Source organism: Schistocerca serialis, chromosome 1 (genome assembly GCF_023864345.2).
Source record: "Schistocerca serialis cubense isolate TAMUIC-IGC-003099 chromosome 1, iqSchSeri2.2, whole genome shotgun sequence".
Lineage (NCBI taxonomy): Eukaryota > Metazoa > Arthropoda > Insecta > Orthoptera > Acrididae > Schistocerca > Schistocerca serialis.
In genome coordinates this window covers 1274441002-1274460277 of record NC_064638.1, presented here as the reverse complement: position 1 = coordinate 1274460277, position 19276 = coordinate 1274441002, and the positions used below count along the sequence as shown (strand labels likewise).

The window sequence follows — 19276 nt, the reverse complement described above, 5'->3', positions numbered from 1 at the left end:
CAGGTGAAGAATGGCAGCCATCTGGCTTTGTGCTGCAGAACTGATATGCTACTTACTCAGCAACAAGACAGATGCTGCAAGTTGCTGTTACGAGTCATCATTCAACAACAGGGATGCAACACACTGCCTGTTAAAACATGGACCACACAATAGCAGCTAGCACTGTATTTCTGTATTGAGGACATCAGTTAATACTACAAATTACTCTTGCATTCTTGTTATGCATAGTAGAGCACTTGCCCGTGAAAGGCATAGATTCCGAGTTCGGGGTCTCGGTTTGGTCCACAATTTTAATCTGCCAGGAAATTTCATATTATCTGCTGCGGCACTGGAGAAACCATTCCACATGCACCACTCAAGTCAGAATGGCTGCTCTACAACACAGGCGTTAGAAGAGTCAGCACTCGTGAGGGACATCATGGAGCAATGGTCTGCTGCATAATTTCAATATGGTCAGTGAAGATGAACAGTGTTTCATGTGACAGGGCTGGCCATTTTATGTCTAATTGCCCTGGTGGTACACCATGGGATTGGAGAGCTATGTTGAGAGTTCAACTTTTAAAAGGGGATCCAGTCAGTGATTTGTGTATCTTTAAAGGACAAAGTGAAGGAACAGATGGAGACTTACAACTGGTTACGTGTAATCAATGCAACTTATTGGGGCGTAGTGCTCTGTGCACCCAATTATTCCCTGTGGGTTGCTCTGTGTGTAGGAAGGCTGGATATTCTTCACTCTGAGGCACGAAGTACTCATGGTTGGCAATGAGAAGTAAGAACTGGGTTTAGGTGTGATGAGCAGCAGGAAATGTGACTTGTGGTGGCATTTGGTTCTTATCTTGTTGAATTTTCCTTTTTCACACAGACACAGAGTTTTCAATGGAGAAATCAGAGGTTAAGAAAGTTTCAACCGCAAAGGTGATTCAGATGTATTGAGATCCTACATTCACTGACATGTAATATAGATCGACAATGTCATGAAAAACAATGGAAAAAAAAGAAAAATCATCCCTTCACTAAGCTTTACAAAGCTTTTGATTTGGATTTTTTTGGCACAGTTTCATTAAGACCTCACAACATGGCTTAGAACTGATTGTGTTACCATGGGAGGGGGGGGGGGGGGCATTTCATTATTTTAGCTGAAATTATTTGTTTGAACTTTTCTTTCTTTGGCAATGTTGAATGCCTCAATTCTATGGACTATTGCTTCAGTTCTGTTGTAAAACGGCCCTCCATGTTTTGTCTCCAGATCTGAAAACAATTGGGATTTAAAAAAATCACCAACTTCATTACTGTTCCAATTAAGGAGATTCAAAATGCTGAATACTCAACTGGTTACACGCAACTGGCAGTCAGCAGTTGGCCTAACTGCCTGTGAGCCTCTCCCTCTGAACAAACACACACTGTACACATGAGGTGCTAATTCTCCAATATAGTATATTAAAAAAAAGTACTGTCGCAGCACCTGCTGAAGTCTCTTGTGGTCCTGCTATTTGCACTCGGAGCTGCAATAGAATCGTGCAGTTTCTCCCAGAAATTCCAGAGGTGGCCAGGTCGAGTGAAGTCCAGTAGGAAGTAGTAACTCAGCTCAGGAGGTAGTTGGCACTTCTGATACAGCACAGGTACAACTTTCCGGTGCTTCTGATCTGAAAACAAGAGGCGATGAAAAAATATATACTACAATTACTAATAATTCTTACAGTAAGAATAACAGCAGAAATGTGTGCTGCACTTTTTTTTTTAAGAAACAAAGTTTTGAAAAGGCTTTGACTTAGCTTCCTGTCTTTTAGTGTCTTTCCATGAATTATTTTAAAAACCATCTTAATTACCTTCACTCTCCAGTGGAGTGTGCCTGAATTGAACCTATCTTACAGATTAAAAAAATGCGCCCCATATGGAGACTTTGACAACAAATTCTCCCTTCAACAGTATCATCATCCTCACACAGGATGGGAAAACTAACAAGGATACAGAGCAGGATGTGTTCTGCAACAACATACACAAGAATTCCATATTGTGAAGCATTCACACGTATGGAAACAACACAGAGTTCCATCGGATTTCAGCAGTAAGACAGGAAATGTTAACAAACACAGTACAGGAACACTTTCTACATCAAAAGCTGACATTTGCAGATGCTATATTGGAATATAAAACATGCCCACTATCCCCAGTGGTGGCCAACCTGCTCATGGAGAGTTTCAAAGAGGAAGCACTGGAAGCTGCTGAACTGAAACCTGTATGCTTCTTTCGCTATGTGGACAACACGTTCGCCATCTGGCCACATGGACAGGAACAGCTACAGATTTTTCTACAACATCTAAATTCGGTCCACAGTAACATTCGGTTCACGATGGAGACTGAGAAAGATGGAAAACTACCCTTTCTTGATGTCCTAGTGGAACGTAGGTCTGATGGCTCACTGGGTCACAGTGTGTACCGCAAGCCTACACACACTGACCTGTACTTACATGCCTCCATCTGCCACCATCCGGCGCAGCTTAATGGAATGCTCGACACCTTGGTACATGGAGCACACTCGATCTCTGATGAACAGAACTTGCCAACGGAACTCAAACACCTGGAGACCGTGTTCCGCTAGAATGGGTATGGCAACCGGCAAATCCAAAGGGCCTTCTGACAACAGAAGTGCAGCAAGAACCGAGATGAGGAACAACCCGAAGAAGAGAAGCAAGCTCTGGTCTCTCTGCCGTTTGCTGGCAACGTGTCGTCAAAAATAGGGAGACTGTTAAGGTGACACAAGATTGACACAGCCTTCCGGCCACCAGCAAAGATTTGTGACCTACTAGGAACGGCAAAAGATGACGTAGGGCTGAAGAAAGCGGGCGTATACAAAATCCCGTGCGGCTGTGGCAAATCCTATATCGGCCAAACAGTTCGCACGGTCGAGGACTGATGCAAAGAACACGAACGTCACACCCGCTTACGCCAACCCAGCCATTCGGCCCTAGCAGAACACTGGATTGAAACCGGACACACAGCGAAATTCGAAGAGACAAAAATCCTGACTGCCACAAGTGCCTACTGGGACAATATCTACAAGGAGGCCATAGAAATTCGAGTAACAGATAACCTCATCAACAGGGACACCGGGTTTCAACTTAGCAAGGCCTGGAAACAGTTATTGAACACCATCAAAGAGCAACGGCACGAGCGGACGCGACAGCGACAGCCTTCCGCCACGGCGGACGGAGATGGACTGCGCCTACCACCGGGCGTGGCTGCAGCTTCCCCCCCCGCCTCCCACCACGTGGCACCCCGCCGGCTGCCCGCGCCAGGGTACGACTCGGGACCCCACAGACATAACAACCATGGACACAGTGCAGACAGATCATTCCATCAGCACCACGGTTATCCACCGAAATATCGTGGAACTTTGATGAACGGATCCGGCTGGACACCCGAGAACCTTGGATACAGCACATTCGCCGGGAAAGCCTGAGATCTCAATAAAATCCTTGTTTGAGATTAAGTTTGAAGGTATGAACACAAGACAAATAAGCAATGCAAAATCTGAAAATGCCCTCATTATATGCACACACAGTGTATTTGGTTGCATACAGCTTTTTCAAATGGGGAACTTAAGTTCACTTTTGTGAAGCATTTGAGATGTGGTGCATTAGAAGGATGCAGAAAATTAGGTAGACTAATAAGGAATGAGGTGGTTCTCTGCAGAACTGATGAAGAAAGGGACATGTGGAAAGCACTGATTAGAAGAAGGGACAGGATGATAGATGTGTGTTAACACAATGGGGCATATTATCTGTGGTAAGAGGAGGAGCTGTAGAGGTAAAAACTGTAGGAAATAACAGAGGTTAGAATACAAACAACAAATAATTGAAGAGGTACGGCGGTATTCTGAGATAAAGAGCTTTGCACAATTCACAATGGACCACGTCAAACGGGTCTGAAGACTGCTGCAGACGGGAGGCGTGTGTGTGTGTGTGTGTGTGTGTGTGTGTGTGTGTGTGTGTGTGTGTGTGTGTTCAACATGTCCTAAATCACTGGATCGATTTCGGCCAAATTCAGTGCACACTACTATTTACTGTCTGGAAAGAAGTACTGTGGGGATAAGAACCACCCAGCTCCCATAGTGGTAGGGGTGAGAAGTGTTCGCATCCCCTTACATCTAGGCTGCCCAGCATGACAGATGTGTTCTGTGGGTAGTACCAGAATGCCTTTCAGTGTTTATACATGTGATTCATATGGCTGGACCAAGAAGAGAGGGTGAAGGAGGGACACACAGGGAGGGAATGGAGGAGGGACAGACTGGGAGGGAGTGGTGAGCTGTTGCGGCTCCAGTTCATTTTATCCTTGTCTTCTCAGTGCCTTCTTTCACTGGCACCCCAATGTTTACCGACGAGTGCACCTTCCATCGGAATGGCAAGAGCAAATCCTCATGCCGCATATGTCCACAGACACCAGCAACAATTTTCGCTCAATATGTAGGCAATCATTTTGGGTGACCATATGATTGGGCCGGACTGTCTACCTACTCCACTTACCGGGGCATATTACCTTCACTTTTTGCAAGAAACTCTACCTGGCCTGCTGGAAGATTTTCCCCTGGACATACGGTTACGCATGTGGTTGCAGCATGAAGGGGCACCCAATTATAACACTCGTGCTGTGTGCGGATATTTAAATGAACCCTTTGACGGTCAGGTAATTGGCAGAGGTGCTCCTAGCACATGGACCCTGCAATCACCAGACCCAACGCCACCGGACTTTTTCCTGTGGGGATTATTCAAGGTTCTAGTTCACCCACCAGGATGAGAACCACTTAGAAACGAAGAGGAATTAATGGATCGTATTCAGCATGCCACCATTGACATCAGGGAAATACCAAGAATCTTTGAAAGATTTCGTCAAAACACCGTCTGACATTACCAAGCTTGTGTCGCATCAGAGAGTCACCAGTTCGAGCACCTGCTTTAAGTAAACAACGTCCTAGCTACACACACACACACACACACACACACACACACACACACACACACACACACACACAAAAAGAAAAAAGCGAACTAACAGCTGTTGACCGGTTTGTTCCCAGTATGTCTTATCATGAAACTACAATGGACGTGTCGGGAATGTGGCAGATTCGCCCCCTGGCTAGAGTGGAAGGCTGGTGAGCTACCAACGAGCATGCGAGCCACCTTGGATAGATCGCGATCTCCGGCAGGCAAAGCATTTGCGGTCATGTGTTGTCCAGAACATCCGGCAACAGTGCACTCCCACGGCCAATCTGAGTGTGTGGCACCAAGTTTTCATAGTTTAAAAATTGTGCATTGTCAACCTACACAACATTAGTAATTTTGGTTCCTACTGGCTTCAGGTATTCAGGCTTAAAATTCCGGGACACACATTTTCTCCACCCTGTATACGAGCAATGTTGGAGTTAAATTCTGAGGTAGTTCCTTTGCTTCTTCAAATAACTGCATATATACTTGGTGTGGTGAGGAAACTTTTAATGTAATTTCCTTTCCAATTGCCTCTCCTTTGATTTCTGTTTTTAATTATAACTTGCTATACTTTGCTTGAGTATGGCACATAAGTTACACACATCTCCTCCTGGCCGTCTTTCTGTCCAGGTCCCCTCCTGTCCCTCTTTCTTTTCATCTCCTTCTCCTCACTCCCTCCATCCACCTCATCCTACCCACTCTAAGGTTCAGCTTCACCTTTGCCCTCTCTGTTCATCTTCACCCACACCCTTTTCCTTTTCTACATAGCAACTATACCTCTTCCATTTTCCACCTGCTTCCTCCACCTCTCAATCCTCCCATCTCTCTCTGCCCATTTCCTCTTCCTCCTCTCTCTGTCCATATCTTGTTGCCTGTCTTGAAGCATCTCCCCCCCACCCCCCCCCAATCTCTCTGTACATCATAACCCCCACTCTGTCCATCTCCTGCTCTTCCCTCGCTCTTTGTGCCCCTCTTCTCACACCTCTGTGTCCATGCAATTCCCCCCCCCCCCCCTTGTCTGTCCCTGTGCTGCCCCCCTCTTTGTCCATCTCATCTGCCTCCCCTTTCTCTCTGTCACCACCTCTTCTCTCTTTCTCTGGCTGCCCCTCCCTAATTGCCTCTCTCTGTCCCCTTTCGCCTCTACCCCTCCCTCACTTTGTCTCTACCTTCCCCCCCCCCCTTCCCCTTCTGGCCCCTTCTCTCTGGTGTGTCCATCCCCTCTGCCTGTATCACCCCCTCTCTGTTGGTTTCCTCCCCCATCCCGTTTTTTGCCAGTTCTGTTGCTTCATTCGCCCCCATCCCTGGGCACTGTCATCCCCTGTTCCTCACCCCTTTCTCTGTCTGTCCTCTACCTCTGCCCATGTGCTTAGTCTCTCTGCCCTTTTGGATGCCCCCTCTATTTGCACGTTTCCCACCTTGTGTTCCTGGCATCTTTCTGTGTCCAACCCACCCTCTACCCTCTCTCTGCCTGTCCACCCCCACCTCCACCCTCTCTCTCTGCCTGTCCACCCCCACCTCCACCCTCTCTCTCTGCCTGTCCACCCCCACCTCCACCCTCTCTCTCTGCCTGTCCACCCCCACCTCCACCCTCTCTCTCTGCCTGTCCACCCCCACCTCCACCCTCTCTCTCTGCCTGTCCACCCCCACCTCCACCCTCTCTCTGCCTGTCCACCCCCACCTCCACCCTCTCTCTGCCTGACCACCCCCACCTCCACCCTCTCTCTGCCTGTCCACCCCCACCTCCACCCTCTCTCTGCCTGTCCCTCCTCCACCTGAAACCTTGAGAGGCAGGTTGGGATTGGAAAAGAACCACAAGCACTTGTGGGTAAAGGCTTCTGCTATACTTTCTATATTACAGTTTCCAGCTATAGACATTCACATTGGTGCTATATGTTTTTAAATGTCATCAGGTCATCACCTCTGTATTGACATCCACCTACTATCCATTTGTCTGGCTACATGTCCTGCTCAGCTCCATTACATCTCTTCAGTGTCATCATATTCATGTCTTCCCCTCCATTCTGATCCCTGATGCATTTGTTTCTTTACCCTGTCTCTTACCCAGCAGCCCATAAAATGTATCTCACCACTATCAGTTTATGAGTGGATTTCACACTAAAAAATTCCATGTTTCACTGCAATAATTAAAACTGCTGGTACACACCGATGGTAAACCCTGCTTTTCGTACAAACCTTAAGTTTTATTTTTGAAATGCTATTTAGTTTTCTGTAAGACCACCATTATTGTGGCCAAGATAGATACGAAGCCCACACCTACTACAGTAGTACAAGTTTATATGCCAACTAGCTCTGCAGATGACGAAGAAATTGAAGAAATGTATGATGAAATAAAAGAAATTATTCAGATTGTGAAGGGAGGCGAAAATTTAATAGTCATGGGTGACTGGAATTCGAGTGTAGGAAAAGGGAGAGAAGGAAACATAGTAGGTGAATATGGACTGGGGGACAGAAATGAAAGAGGAAGCCGCCTGGTAGAATTTTGCACAGAGCACAACATAATCATAACTAACACTTGGTTTAAGAATCATGAAAGAAGGTTGTATACATGGAAGAACCCTGGAGATACTAAAAGGTATCAGATAGGTTATATAATGGTAAGACAGAGATTTAGGAACCAGGTTTTAAATTGTAAGACATTTCCAGGGGCAGATGTGGACTCTGACCACAATCTATTGGTTATGACCTGTAGATTAAAACTGAAGAAACTGCAAAAAGGTGGGAATTTAAGGAGATGGGGCCTGGATAAACTAAAAGAACCAGAGGTTGTACAGAGATTCAGGGAGAGCATAAGGGAGCAATTGACAGGAATGGGGGAAATAAATACAGTAGAAGAAGAATGGGTAGCTTTGAGGGATGGAGTAGTGAAGGCAGCAGAGGATCAAGTAGGTAAAACGACGAGGGCTAATAGAAATCCTTGGGTAACAGAAGAAATATTGAATTTAATTGATGAAAGGAGAAAATATAAAAATGCAGTAAGTGAAACAGGCAAAAAGGAATACAAACGTCTCAAAAATGAGATCGACAGGAAGTGCAAAATGGCTAAGCAGGGATGGCTAGAGGACAAATGTAAGGATGTAGAGGCCTATCTCACTAGGGGTAAGATAGATACCGCCTACAGGAAAATTAAAGAGACCTTTGGAGATAAGAGAACGACTTGTATGAATATCAAGAGCTCAGATGGAAACCCAGTTCTAAGCAAAGAAGGGAAAGCAGAAAGGTGGAAGGAGTATATAGAGGGTCTATACAAGGGCGATGTACTTGAGGACAATATTATGGAAATGGAAGAGGATGTAGATGAAGATGATATGGGAGATACGATACTGCGTGAAGAGTTTGACAGAGCACTGAAAGACCTGAGTCGAAACAAGGCCCCCGGAGTACACAATATTCCATTGGAACTACTGACGGCCGTGGGAGAGCCAGTCCTGACAAAACTCTACCATCTGGTGAGCAAGATGTATGAAACAGGCGAAATACCCTCAGACTTCAAGAAGAATATAATAATTCCAATCCCAAAGAAAGCAGGTGTTGACAGATATGAAAATTACCGAACTATCAGCTTAATAAGTCACAGCTGCAAAATACTAACACGAATTCTTTACAGACGAATGGAAAAACTAGTAGAAGCCAACCTCGGGGAAGATCAGTTTGGATTCCGTAGAAACACTGGAACACGTGAGGCAATACTGACCTTACGACTTATCTTAGAAGAAAGATTAAGGAAAGGCAAACCTACGTTTCTAGCATTTGTAGACTTAGAGAAAGCTTTTGACAATGTTGACTGGAATACTCTCTTTCAAATTCTAAAGGTGGCAGGGGTAAAATACAGGGAGCGAAAGGCTATTTACAATTTGTACAGAAACCAGATGGCAGTTATAAGAGTCGAGGGACATGAAAGGGAAGCAGTGGTTGGGAAGGGAGTAAGACAGGGTTGTAGCCTGTCCCCGATGTTGTTCAATCTGTATATTGAGCAAGCAGTAAAGGAAACAAAAGAAAAATTCGGAGTAGGTATTAAAATTCATGGAGAAGAAGTAAAAACTTTGAGGTTCGCCGATGACATTGTAATTCTGTCAGAGACAGCAAAGGACTTGGAAGAACAGTTGAATGGAATGGACAGTGTCTTGAAAGGAGGATATAAGATGAACATCAACAAAAGCAAAACAAGGATAATGGAATGTAGTCTAATTAAGTCGGGTGATGCTGAGGGAATTAGATTAGGAAATGAGGCACTTAAAGTAGTAAAGGAGTTTTGCTACTTGGGGAGCAAAATAACTGATGATGGTCGAAGTAGAGAGGATATAAAATGTAGGCTGGCAATGGCAAGGAAAGCGTTTCTGAAGAAGAGAAATTTGTTAACATCCAGTATTGATTTAAGTGTCAGGAAGTCATTTCTGAAAGTATTCGTATGGAGTGTAGCCATGTATGGAAGTGAAACATGGACGATAAATAGTTTGGACAAGAAGAGAATAGAAGCTTTCGAAATGTGGTGCTACAGAAGAATGCTGAAGATTAGATGGGTAGATCACATAACTAATGAGGAAGTATTGAATAGGATTGGGGAGAAGAGAAGTTTGTGGCACAACTTGACCAGAAGAAGGGATCGGTTGGTAGGACATGTTCTGAGGCATCAAGGGATCACCAATTTAGTATTGGAGGGCAGCGTGGAGGGTAAAAATCGTAGGGGGAGACCAAGAGATGAATATACTAAGCAGATTCAGAAGGATGTAGGTTGCAGTAGGTACTGGGAGATGAAAAAGCTTGCACAGGATAGAGTAGCATGGAGAGCTGCATCAAACCAGTCTCAGGACTGAAGACCACAACAACAACAAGACCACCATTCAATTTTTATTTTTCTGCTGTTCATCCAGTAATCATCTTCAACTGCCCTACATACAATTACTAATCAAATGGTTCTTCAACTTCATTGTTAATTTGTACTGTTTGGTTTTGATACATTGCTCATAAATTACTTTTGTCTTATTTAATAGACTGTCATCCTACTTTCTTCCATTCACTGTTGAAGTAAATCAACATGTGTTCCTTCTTTGGTTTTGCAGTTTAAGGCTCTGATAACTTCACTTAGGACTGCTGAATATAATTCCGATGATGTGTAATCTCCATGTCAGGTTCCTCTTTCAATTCTGGATTTCTTACTAGGCTGTTAAAGCCTAATGGAAGCAGTGTAGCTGACACACACAATCTTCAATACACTCAAACAGGTTAACTTAATACCTAGTTCCCCAAGAGTTGTTAGTACTGATATCATAAACTGAATCAATAGCCATGAATTCAAGACATTGCAGTAATTAATACACAAATTTTCCTCACAACCTTGAAATTGTTCCTTATGCTATATCCATTTATAAAGACAGCTTATTCTTTTACCTCATTAAAGTCTTAATGTGTTTTGTACGCACTAAAGGTTGAGGTCTAATTAAGTATTATATTACCAAACAAAAGCGATGGCGGGTCGATAGACACACAAAACAAACACAAATACACACAAAATTCTAGCTTTTGCAACCAACGGTTGACCGTTGGTTGGGAAAGCTAGAATTTTGTGTGTGTGTTTGTGTTTGTTTGTGTGTCTATCGACCCGCCAGCACTTTTGTTTGGTAAGTCTCATCATCTTTGTTTTTATATATATTTTTCCCACATGGAATGTTTCCCTCTATTATATTCATAAGTATTATATTAATTTATTATTTGCATCTGTGATCATGCGAAACTGTTGCAGTGGTCCTACATAACACAAAAAGTCCAAAAAAATGGAGTCAACAATGAAAGTTCATTTTGAGAAGCTGAAATTAAAAAGGTATTTTTTGACAGTACTACAAACGCTGATCTTTCTGTTATTGGATTAGAGGGTGTGATATATGCTGACAGCAAATCTTTCTAGAATGAAGGCTCAAATAAGAGGTTACAATAAGGACTGCCAAGAGTACACAGAACATTGTGGAATGTGAAGCTAGTAAACTTTGCAGAAGTGTCTGCCTGAAGCAAATTAGGGAGTTAACAAAAATTGCAAGTGTGTATAAATTTGCACTGATTTGAACCACTCTACTACGGAATGTGAAACTAGTACCTCAGCCACTGCATCACCTCACTAGGCAGCAACATTTGAGGCAGACTACTACTGTTGTGAATCTCACACAGGGGCCATGAGGAAAATACGAGAAACATTAATTTATATACAATGGCGTGTCATCATTTACTCTTCACGCCACACGTGAACTGAACACAATAGGGAGTGGCTAATATTAATATGGCATGCTCCACATAATGCAGAGTATAACAGTTTGTGAAGTACACGCTGGGTACTTTAGATCTTCCCTCCCAGTACTTTTTCTGGGAGACAGTATGTTCAATATTTTTCGGCTAAAATGTGTTCCAGCAAAACTGATATAGTGGAATTCAATGGTGAATCTAACATTGCCTGGAAGCTATTGTAAAGCAGAGAATATGGCCTGAATTTCAGACAGGAACATGGTGAAAGATGCAGCTCATTTAGTAGGGCCCTGAAAATTTGAATGTTCTTCCTAAAAAGTTTTTGTATTTTGCGCCAATTTGACAGTATCATTGGCCAATTTGACAGTATCATTGGAAAACTCTTGCTGGTTAAGTGCCACACAACACCATTCCAGCTTAACCAAAGTAAATGGGAACTCTTCACAATCTTGCTTTTCCCCACAGCCAGTGCGAATACTTGCGCCAAAGAAGATGCAATTTTGTAGCAGTGCACTGCCAAAGATTTGTGTGTTAGTCTTTAATGTGTCTTTGTTATTCGTTCAGTAAAGGGCTTGTTCTGACATAGATATTTCATTTGCTTGGAGCAAGTCAGTTAAAGAAAAACCCAATAGCAACTCACACAATGCCCAAATTTTGGAAAAGTGATAATAAAGAGATGAAAAAAATAGAAAATTTTTGTTTCACCCATGTCACCTCTTAAATGTGCAACAAAAACATTCTTGAAACTCCTTGGCAAATTAAAAGTGTGGGACTGGGACATTTTTACTTACACCTTGTAAAATAGCAAATTATTTTAGTTATTATCTTGCATTGAAAGCATAGCTTGCCGTGGAGCCAGAAGGAGAGCAGAGTTTCGTTCTCACGCTGGCGCAGCTGATGCTGGCTACTGGACCAGTGAGCCATGTACTAGTCTAATGCTGTGTGCAATACGTTACACATACACTCTATGAATCTGCAGAAGTATTATTAAATATTAATCTATCTTTTTCATACTTAGTATACCACAGTCTATGGATAACACAACCATACTGCTAAAATTTCAAATATGTATCTTCAATACTTCAGGAGATATAAATTCTACCTACAATACATAATAACCGTGCTGGTGTTGTGAAACTGTGTTAGGGACTGTAATGTACACATCTATAGTATCAATCTAAACTACAACCAAGAGGATAGGTTTATATAATCTAATTTTCTGGAATTTTCTTTAGTTTCATTACCACTGATTTCTGACGTAATTAGAAGTGCTTTGGAAAATTATTATTTCTTTGTGTTTAGGTGATATAGAGAGTGAATGGAGGACATATGTAAAGTGAGAGTGCGATATTTTATTAAAACTATGTAAATGTATGCACGAGGAAGTTGTTGTGAAATAGGCAAATAAGTGATGTATGTCCCAGTGAGTTTGATTTAGTAAAAGGCAGCTAGAAGGAGCACTGAGTATTAAATTTTTTAGTAATTTATTTTGTGGAGAGCAACCATATTTTGTTTCCATTAAATTTTATTTAGTTTCAGAATTACAAGATTACTGCTCTAAACTAATGGGTTTGGTTGTTTTGGGGAAGGAGACCAGACAGTGAGGTCATCAATCTCATCGGATTAGGAAAGAGCAGGGAAGGAAGTTGACCCTGCCCTTTCAGAGGAACTCTCCCGGCATTCTGGTGCGATTTAGGGAAATCACAGAAAACTTACATCAGAGTGGCCAGACGCTGTATTTAACCATTGTAATCCCGAAGACGAGTCCAGTGTGCTAGCTACTGCGCCACACTTGGTCTAAACTAGTGGTAATGTGACTGACTGACTATAGAAATACCACGATTATAGAAATGCTTTCTTTGCTGACAATGTGGATGGAAAGCAAAGCAGTACTTCATTTGGTGTGTAAGTGGGTAAGAAATTTGTCAACATGGAGAAAGGTGATAAGTCTGAATAATTGAAAGAAAGGAGGACATAGATTTTGATGATTCAGTACGAGAGGAAATTTTAGTTTTTGTATGTCTCAAATTAATGACAATGGTTATCCAAAATCAGTATCTAATACTTACAGGTTTACTAATGAGCCAAGACACATTGAAAGCTAATGTTAAGCTGGAACCAGGCCTTGTGAAGGAAATTAAAAGAAGTCAGGTTTTGAAGTTGATGAGAAAAATATAAGTACTCTTATGCAAGAAATATGTAGGTCACAGACACCTGGTCCTAATGTTAGATTTGTACCACTTACTGTTACTGAAGCAAAAATAGAGCCAGCATTGGAGGCTGATTAGCAGAATGTTTGCACAGAAACCATGTTCCGAACATTATGAAACAGATGGGGAGTATTAGCAATAGTATTATGAATGGAGTGAGATCTAAAATAAATGGCCTGGGTAACGAAATGAATAGTAAAATAAATGGACTTTGTACTTATATAAGTAATATGAATACGAAAATGTACAAACTTGGGTCTGTTGTGGACAGTAAAATAAGTGGTAAAATAAGTGGAAAAATAAGTGGATTAATTTCTGAAATAAATTAGAGGTTTATAAACAGTCAGAACACGACAATAAATTGAAAATTTTTAAAGATGTAGTTAAGGGAAAATGGATCACAGGATTTCAGGCTTAAGTGATTCTGTATAAAATGAGATATCACAGCTCATCAAAAGCATGAAAGTACAAATTTGCCATATGAAACAACCATGTAAGAATGATACTGTAACAGTAAAATGTGCACAAACTACTCACATAAAGTAAGTTGCTGAAGTTAAACAGCTAGGTGAACAGTTACATGCTGACGTGAATAAGTTACAGGCCCAAACAAATCATATTGAAAAACAGTGTAAGAGGGATCATAAAATTCTGGCTGATAACGTTAAGGAGGAAAGTGACTGTTTGGAAAACAAGTGTATCCAAGAATAACTGATTTACAAACTAGCTTGTCAGAATTTAGTACAGCAGGAAGTGGTAGCCTACAAGAACATGACATTAGACTAACAAATGTAGAACAGATAATTACTAACAGTAGTGGTCACGTAATATAGTGTTGCAGAATCATCTGAAATTTTCCATGTCAACCACAGACAGTTATTGAGATTTGATCCCAATAAGAGTGTGCATTCAAAAGAGTTCTGGACTGATTCTGAGGATGTGTTGCCTAGCTCATGGAATGACAAACAGAAATAGGCTCTGTGGTATCTAATATTATGGGAGAAGCTCATGTTTGCAGAAATTTAGCTGTAGACAAGTATGACAGCATGCACAGTTTTAAACAGAATTTCTTTTAGGGATATTGGGGAGAAAGACAACAGATGGAAGTATTAAATAGCTTTTGGTCAGGTGGAAAGTTTAACCTACAGAAAGACACCATTAAGAGGTTTGTGCAGAAGTGGACAACTACATATTCTTACATGACTAAGGTGCTAGAATCCAAACAAATTATAATGGGGTTAAAAAAACAAGCTGCCTTTGTCCTAAAACTAAACTCCGCACGAACACGCCATGAAGGCTGGCCGCTGTGTCATCCCCAGCCCACAGGCATCACTGAATGCGGATTTGGAGGTGCATTTGGTCAGCATACCACTCTCCTGGTTGTATGTCAGCTCAAGAGATTGGAGCCGCTACTTCTCAATCAGTTAGCTCTTCAGTTTGCCTCACAAGGGCTGCTGAGTGCACCCCGCTTGCAACAGCACTCAGCAGACTGGATGGTCGCCCATCCAAGTGCTAACCCAGCCCGACAGTGCCTTTGTACTGGCTAAATATAATAATTTCTGTGCCCTGAGAGGACGCTGAAAAGTTCACTGGTTACTTGGAAAAGATAGAAAATCATCTGAAAGAAGAGGAAAATAATAACAGAGATTATAGGGTTTCTACTAGGCAAAATTAAGTGCAATTAAACAAATAGGCATGCAGAGATCTAACAATCACAGAGAATAGGAGTGTAGAGATCTAATAACCACAGAGGAAGATCCAGAGGATGAGGAGACAGTTATTTCCACAGAAAATAGAGGATTTAACAGATATGAGGTACTGTGGGATTTATTGGAAGAACCAGATTCTGAAACAGTTGAAGAATCATCAGGACAACTGATAACAGAGGTTGCAGTTTTTGGTGAAAAAGTTCCTTGCTTACGTGGTAATAGTTCAGAAGTATGTGCAGAGTCAAAAAAATTTGTTAATGCTATTCCAAATTGGAAAGAAATAATTATTATGCCCATCTGGAATAAACAGTGTAGTGACCACAGGTAGAAGCAAGAACACAGTAACTCACAAGATCATGTTACCTGTAAAGATTTAGGGTGAGCAACTGTACCAGAACTTCGTGATAATTTTCAGGTTAAGTGTGGGGATGTGAGATGAGAGAGAGATTTTGCAAAAATGCAAAGGGAAGGTTGATTTTGGAAATAACAAGGCTGTCATTACCGTAGACAGAAGGTGTTTAACAGTGTCAAAGGAGGAAGAAAGCAATATCCGGCAGATGAGCAATGTATGTACTACACGTTGCTGCAGGAAAAAGAGAGAATATCGTGGGGTACAATGAATTTGGAGACCAGAAGGAAATGGATCCTGATGAAACAGAAAACATCAGGATCAGAATTGAAGCAAAAAATGAAAAAAAATGAAAGAAAAGAGCAGTGATGGGATTTGACAGAAACCGAGAAAAATGAGATAAAACATGTTTTAAGTAGACACCAGGACATATTTTTTGATGACTAATCAAAGATTATAAATGTTATCTAATGGTAAAAAAAAAAAAAAAAAAAAAAAAAAAAAAAAAAAAAAAAAAAAAAAAAAGAGAGAACCTTATGTGATTGCAAAGGTGCATAAAGAATCTGTAAGGGAAACGATTCAGAAAATGCTTAAATAAGATGTCATCAAAAAGGGAATTAGTGTACATACTAGGCTCATGTTGGATGCAAGAGCTTTGAACAAAATAATATTGCTAGAAAGTGACAGGCCCAGAAATATAGGGAAACTATTACAGAAATTTAAAGGTGTGAAATTTTTCACCACTATGGATAACTTGTGGTTACTGGACTCTTCCATTAGCAAAAGAATCATGGATATATATATCTTTCCTATTTGAGGGGCAATGTTATCAGTATAAAGTAGTTCCCTTTGGTTTTAATATCAGTGTTTGCGCTTTCACCAGGGCGAAGTCCCAAAAATTAGGTGACGAATTGTTGAAGCGAATAACTGTGTATGTGGACGGTAATTAATTTCAACTTTCACTTGAGAAGAACAGGGCATGTTACTGGATAGAATTTTGGAAGCCACAGAGAGGGGCTTATGGAGAAAGAAATAAAATTCTTGGAACAAATTGTCAGTGGAGGGGGGATAATCCAAGACCCTCACAAGATGAAAGCTATCTGAGAGTTGGCAGTGCTTACAAATAGAAGAGACTTCAAGGGAATGTTTGGATGATTTGGGTTTTATCGAAAATTCATGCTGGGACAATTGTTCAATGCACCTTGTTTAAGAGATTTATTGAAAAAGAATACATTGTAAAGGTGGACAGAAGTCTGTCAGAACACCTTTGAGGAACTCGAGGCAGCTTTGGTAAACAGTAAAATTTTGAATCATCCCGATTTCTCCAAGCCTTTCTGCCTAGTATCAGATGCGTGTGAGTATGGTCTGGGGGTGGAATTGTTTCAAATTGAAAACCAAGGCGAAAAGCCCACAACACAACAATGTTTGCTAGCAGGTCTTTGCAACAGGCTGAGAAGAACTATGGTATAGCTGAATTAGAAGCTCTCGCCATAACATTTGGTTACAGAAATTTCAACATTACCTTTTAGGCTATAAAGTAATTATATACAGTGACCACCATGCTTTGATTTTTTGCAAACTCGCAAGTTAAAATATCAAGATTAACAAGGTGGGGATTGTATTTACAGCAGTTTGATACAGAAATCAAATATATTAAGGGTTCTGAGAATGTGATAGCTGATGCATTGCCATGCAATATGGAGGAAAACCAAGAGAAAATAGAACCTAGATGAGATCCAGAAGAGGTACACATTTTTAATATAACAATCCACATTGAAGTGGAAGGACACAACTGAATAGAATCTGTAATGACATGAGGAGAGGACAAAAACCAAAATAATAAGCTGAAATTAGTTAAAAGCACAATAGGTCATCCAAATTTTCCAAAATTAGCAGAATATTATAGATTCAATCAAGGTGTACTGTTTAGACAAAGAAAGAAGGTTAGGGAAGACTGGTGACTTTGCTTTTCAGAGCCATAAGTCATTTTATTAACAGACTATATGCATTGACAAAATGGCTATTATGGGGCCAGAAAATGCATTCAAAAGTTGAGTGAAAGGGAAATTTTCAGCAACGTGTGAAGTTCAAAAGCATTTATAGTCCCATGACAGATGTATTCAGCAGAACCTCAAAATAGACTAGATTTAGTGGCAGTCAACCTGTAATTAGGCCATTGCCTACTTCAAGGGGGCGGGGGTTGCAAGTACATATTTATACTAGTCGATGGATGCACTACGGAATAGTCAAAAAAGCTATCTGCAAAAACCAAGAAATTCACAGTTGAGTATATGGGTCATTTTAGAATGATGGAGAAGCCTCATCCAAATGCCTATAGGCTAGAATGTTGTAAGAGGTGGTGGTGGTTTTGGGATGTTTAAGGGGGACTAAACAGCTAAGGTCATCAGTCCCCCAGTCCAAAAACAGGCGAGACATAAAGTCGCGGAGCAGGTAAAACCCCAAGGGGAAGGAGACTCCCCCCCCCAGGCACTAAAGAACACAAATTAGGCAACGAACACTACAGAAAAGAAGAGTACAGACGAACACCAGACAGAAAGAAACAGAAGAAAACAAGATGGCCGGAGACTGGTTGACTGACCACAAGAACAAAAAAAGGGAAAGAGTCAACCATCCGATGACACATCAAAACAGCAACAAATATTGAGAGACGCGAGGACAAAAGACACAGAAAGGGAAAGGTGCAGGACCCCCCTAAATGGAACCATAAAAAGGACTACCACGGATAAAATGTAAAACATTGTCAGCCATGGAGGCATCGTCGCATAAAATCAAAGGCAAAGTGCCCGGGAGATTAAAAGACTGCCGGAGGGTGCGCAGTCGGGGACACTTCAATAAAATTTGGGCGACCGTCAGCCGGGACCCACACCGACACAGGGGGGGATCCTCCTGACGCAAAAGATGGCCGTGCGTCAGGTAGGTATGGCCATGCGTCAGGTAGGTATGGCCGATGCGCAGCCGACACAGGATTACAGAGTCCCTGCGAGAAGCCCGCAGGGAGGAGCGCCACCACATCGGTCGTCTCCTTAACAGCCTGCAGTTTATTCGGGGATGTCAGGCCACGCCACTCAGCAGCCCACATCCCAAGCACCTTACGGCGCAACACCAACTGCTGATCTCGAGCTGGGAGGCCGATATCCAAAGCTGGGGCGTCGATCGCCCCTTTGGCCAGCCTGTCGACACGTTCATTCCCCGGGATGCCAACGTGACCTGGCGTCCAAACAAAGACCACCGAACTTCCAGAGCGGGTAATTGTGGAAACAGACTCCCGAATAGAGGACACCAGAGGAGAAGAGGGATAGCAGCGGTCGATGGCCTGGAGGCTGCTCAGGGAGTCACTGCAGATGACGATGGACGTACCTGAGCAGGAACGCATATGCTCAAGAGCGCGCAATATGGCCACCAGCTCTGCAGTAAAAATACTGCAGCCAGCCGGCAAGGAGCGCTGTTCAACATGGGCAGCGTGAGCAAAAGCGTAGGCAGTGCAACCATCAACCAGGGAACCATCAGTGTAGACAGTCTCACAGCCCGGAAATGAGGCGAGGAGCGCAAGAAAACGGCGACGGAGGGCCGCAGGCGGAACCGAGTCCTTGGGTCCCTGTGCCAAGTCCAGACGGACGGACGGCTGGGGCAAACACCAAGGAGGCGTAGGTGCACGGACCCGGAAGGGAGGCAGAAGAGGGAATGAGCCCAGTTCTGACAGCAGGGACTGGACGCGGACAGCTATGGAAATCCCAGACCGAGGTCGCCGTTCGGGCA

At 42.4% G+C, this 19276-nt stretch overlaps 1 protein-coding gene across 1 annotated transcript in view; it reads right to left on the bottom strand.

The window, feature by feature from the left end:
• The window catches only part of LOC126419555 (myeloid differentiation primary response protein MyD88), a 112559-nt gene that overhangs the window by 34333 nt on the left and 58950 nt on the right, over positions 1–19276 (bottom strand). The window contains exon 7 of the mRNA XM_050086747.1: positions 1463–1643. Coding sequence (XP_049942704.1) covers positions 1463–1643 — 181 coding nt within the window. The remainder of the gene's footprint in view (positions 1–1462; positions 1644–19276) is intronic.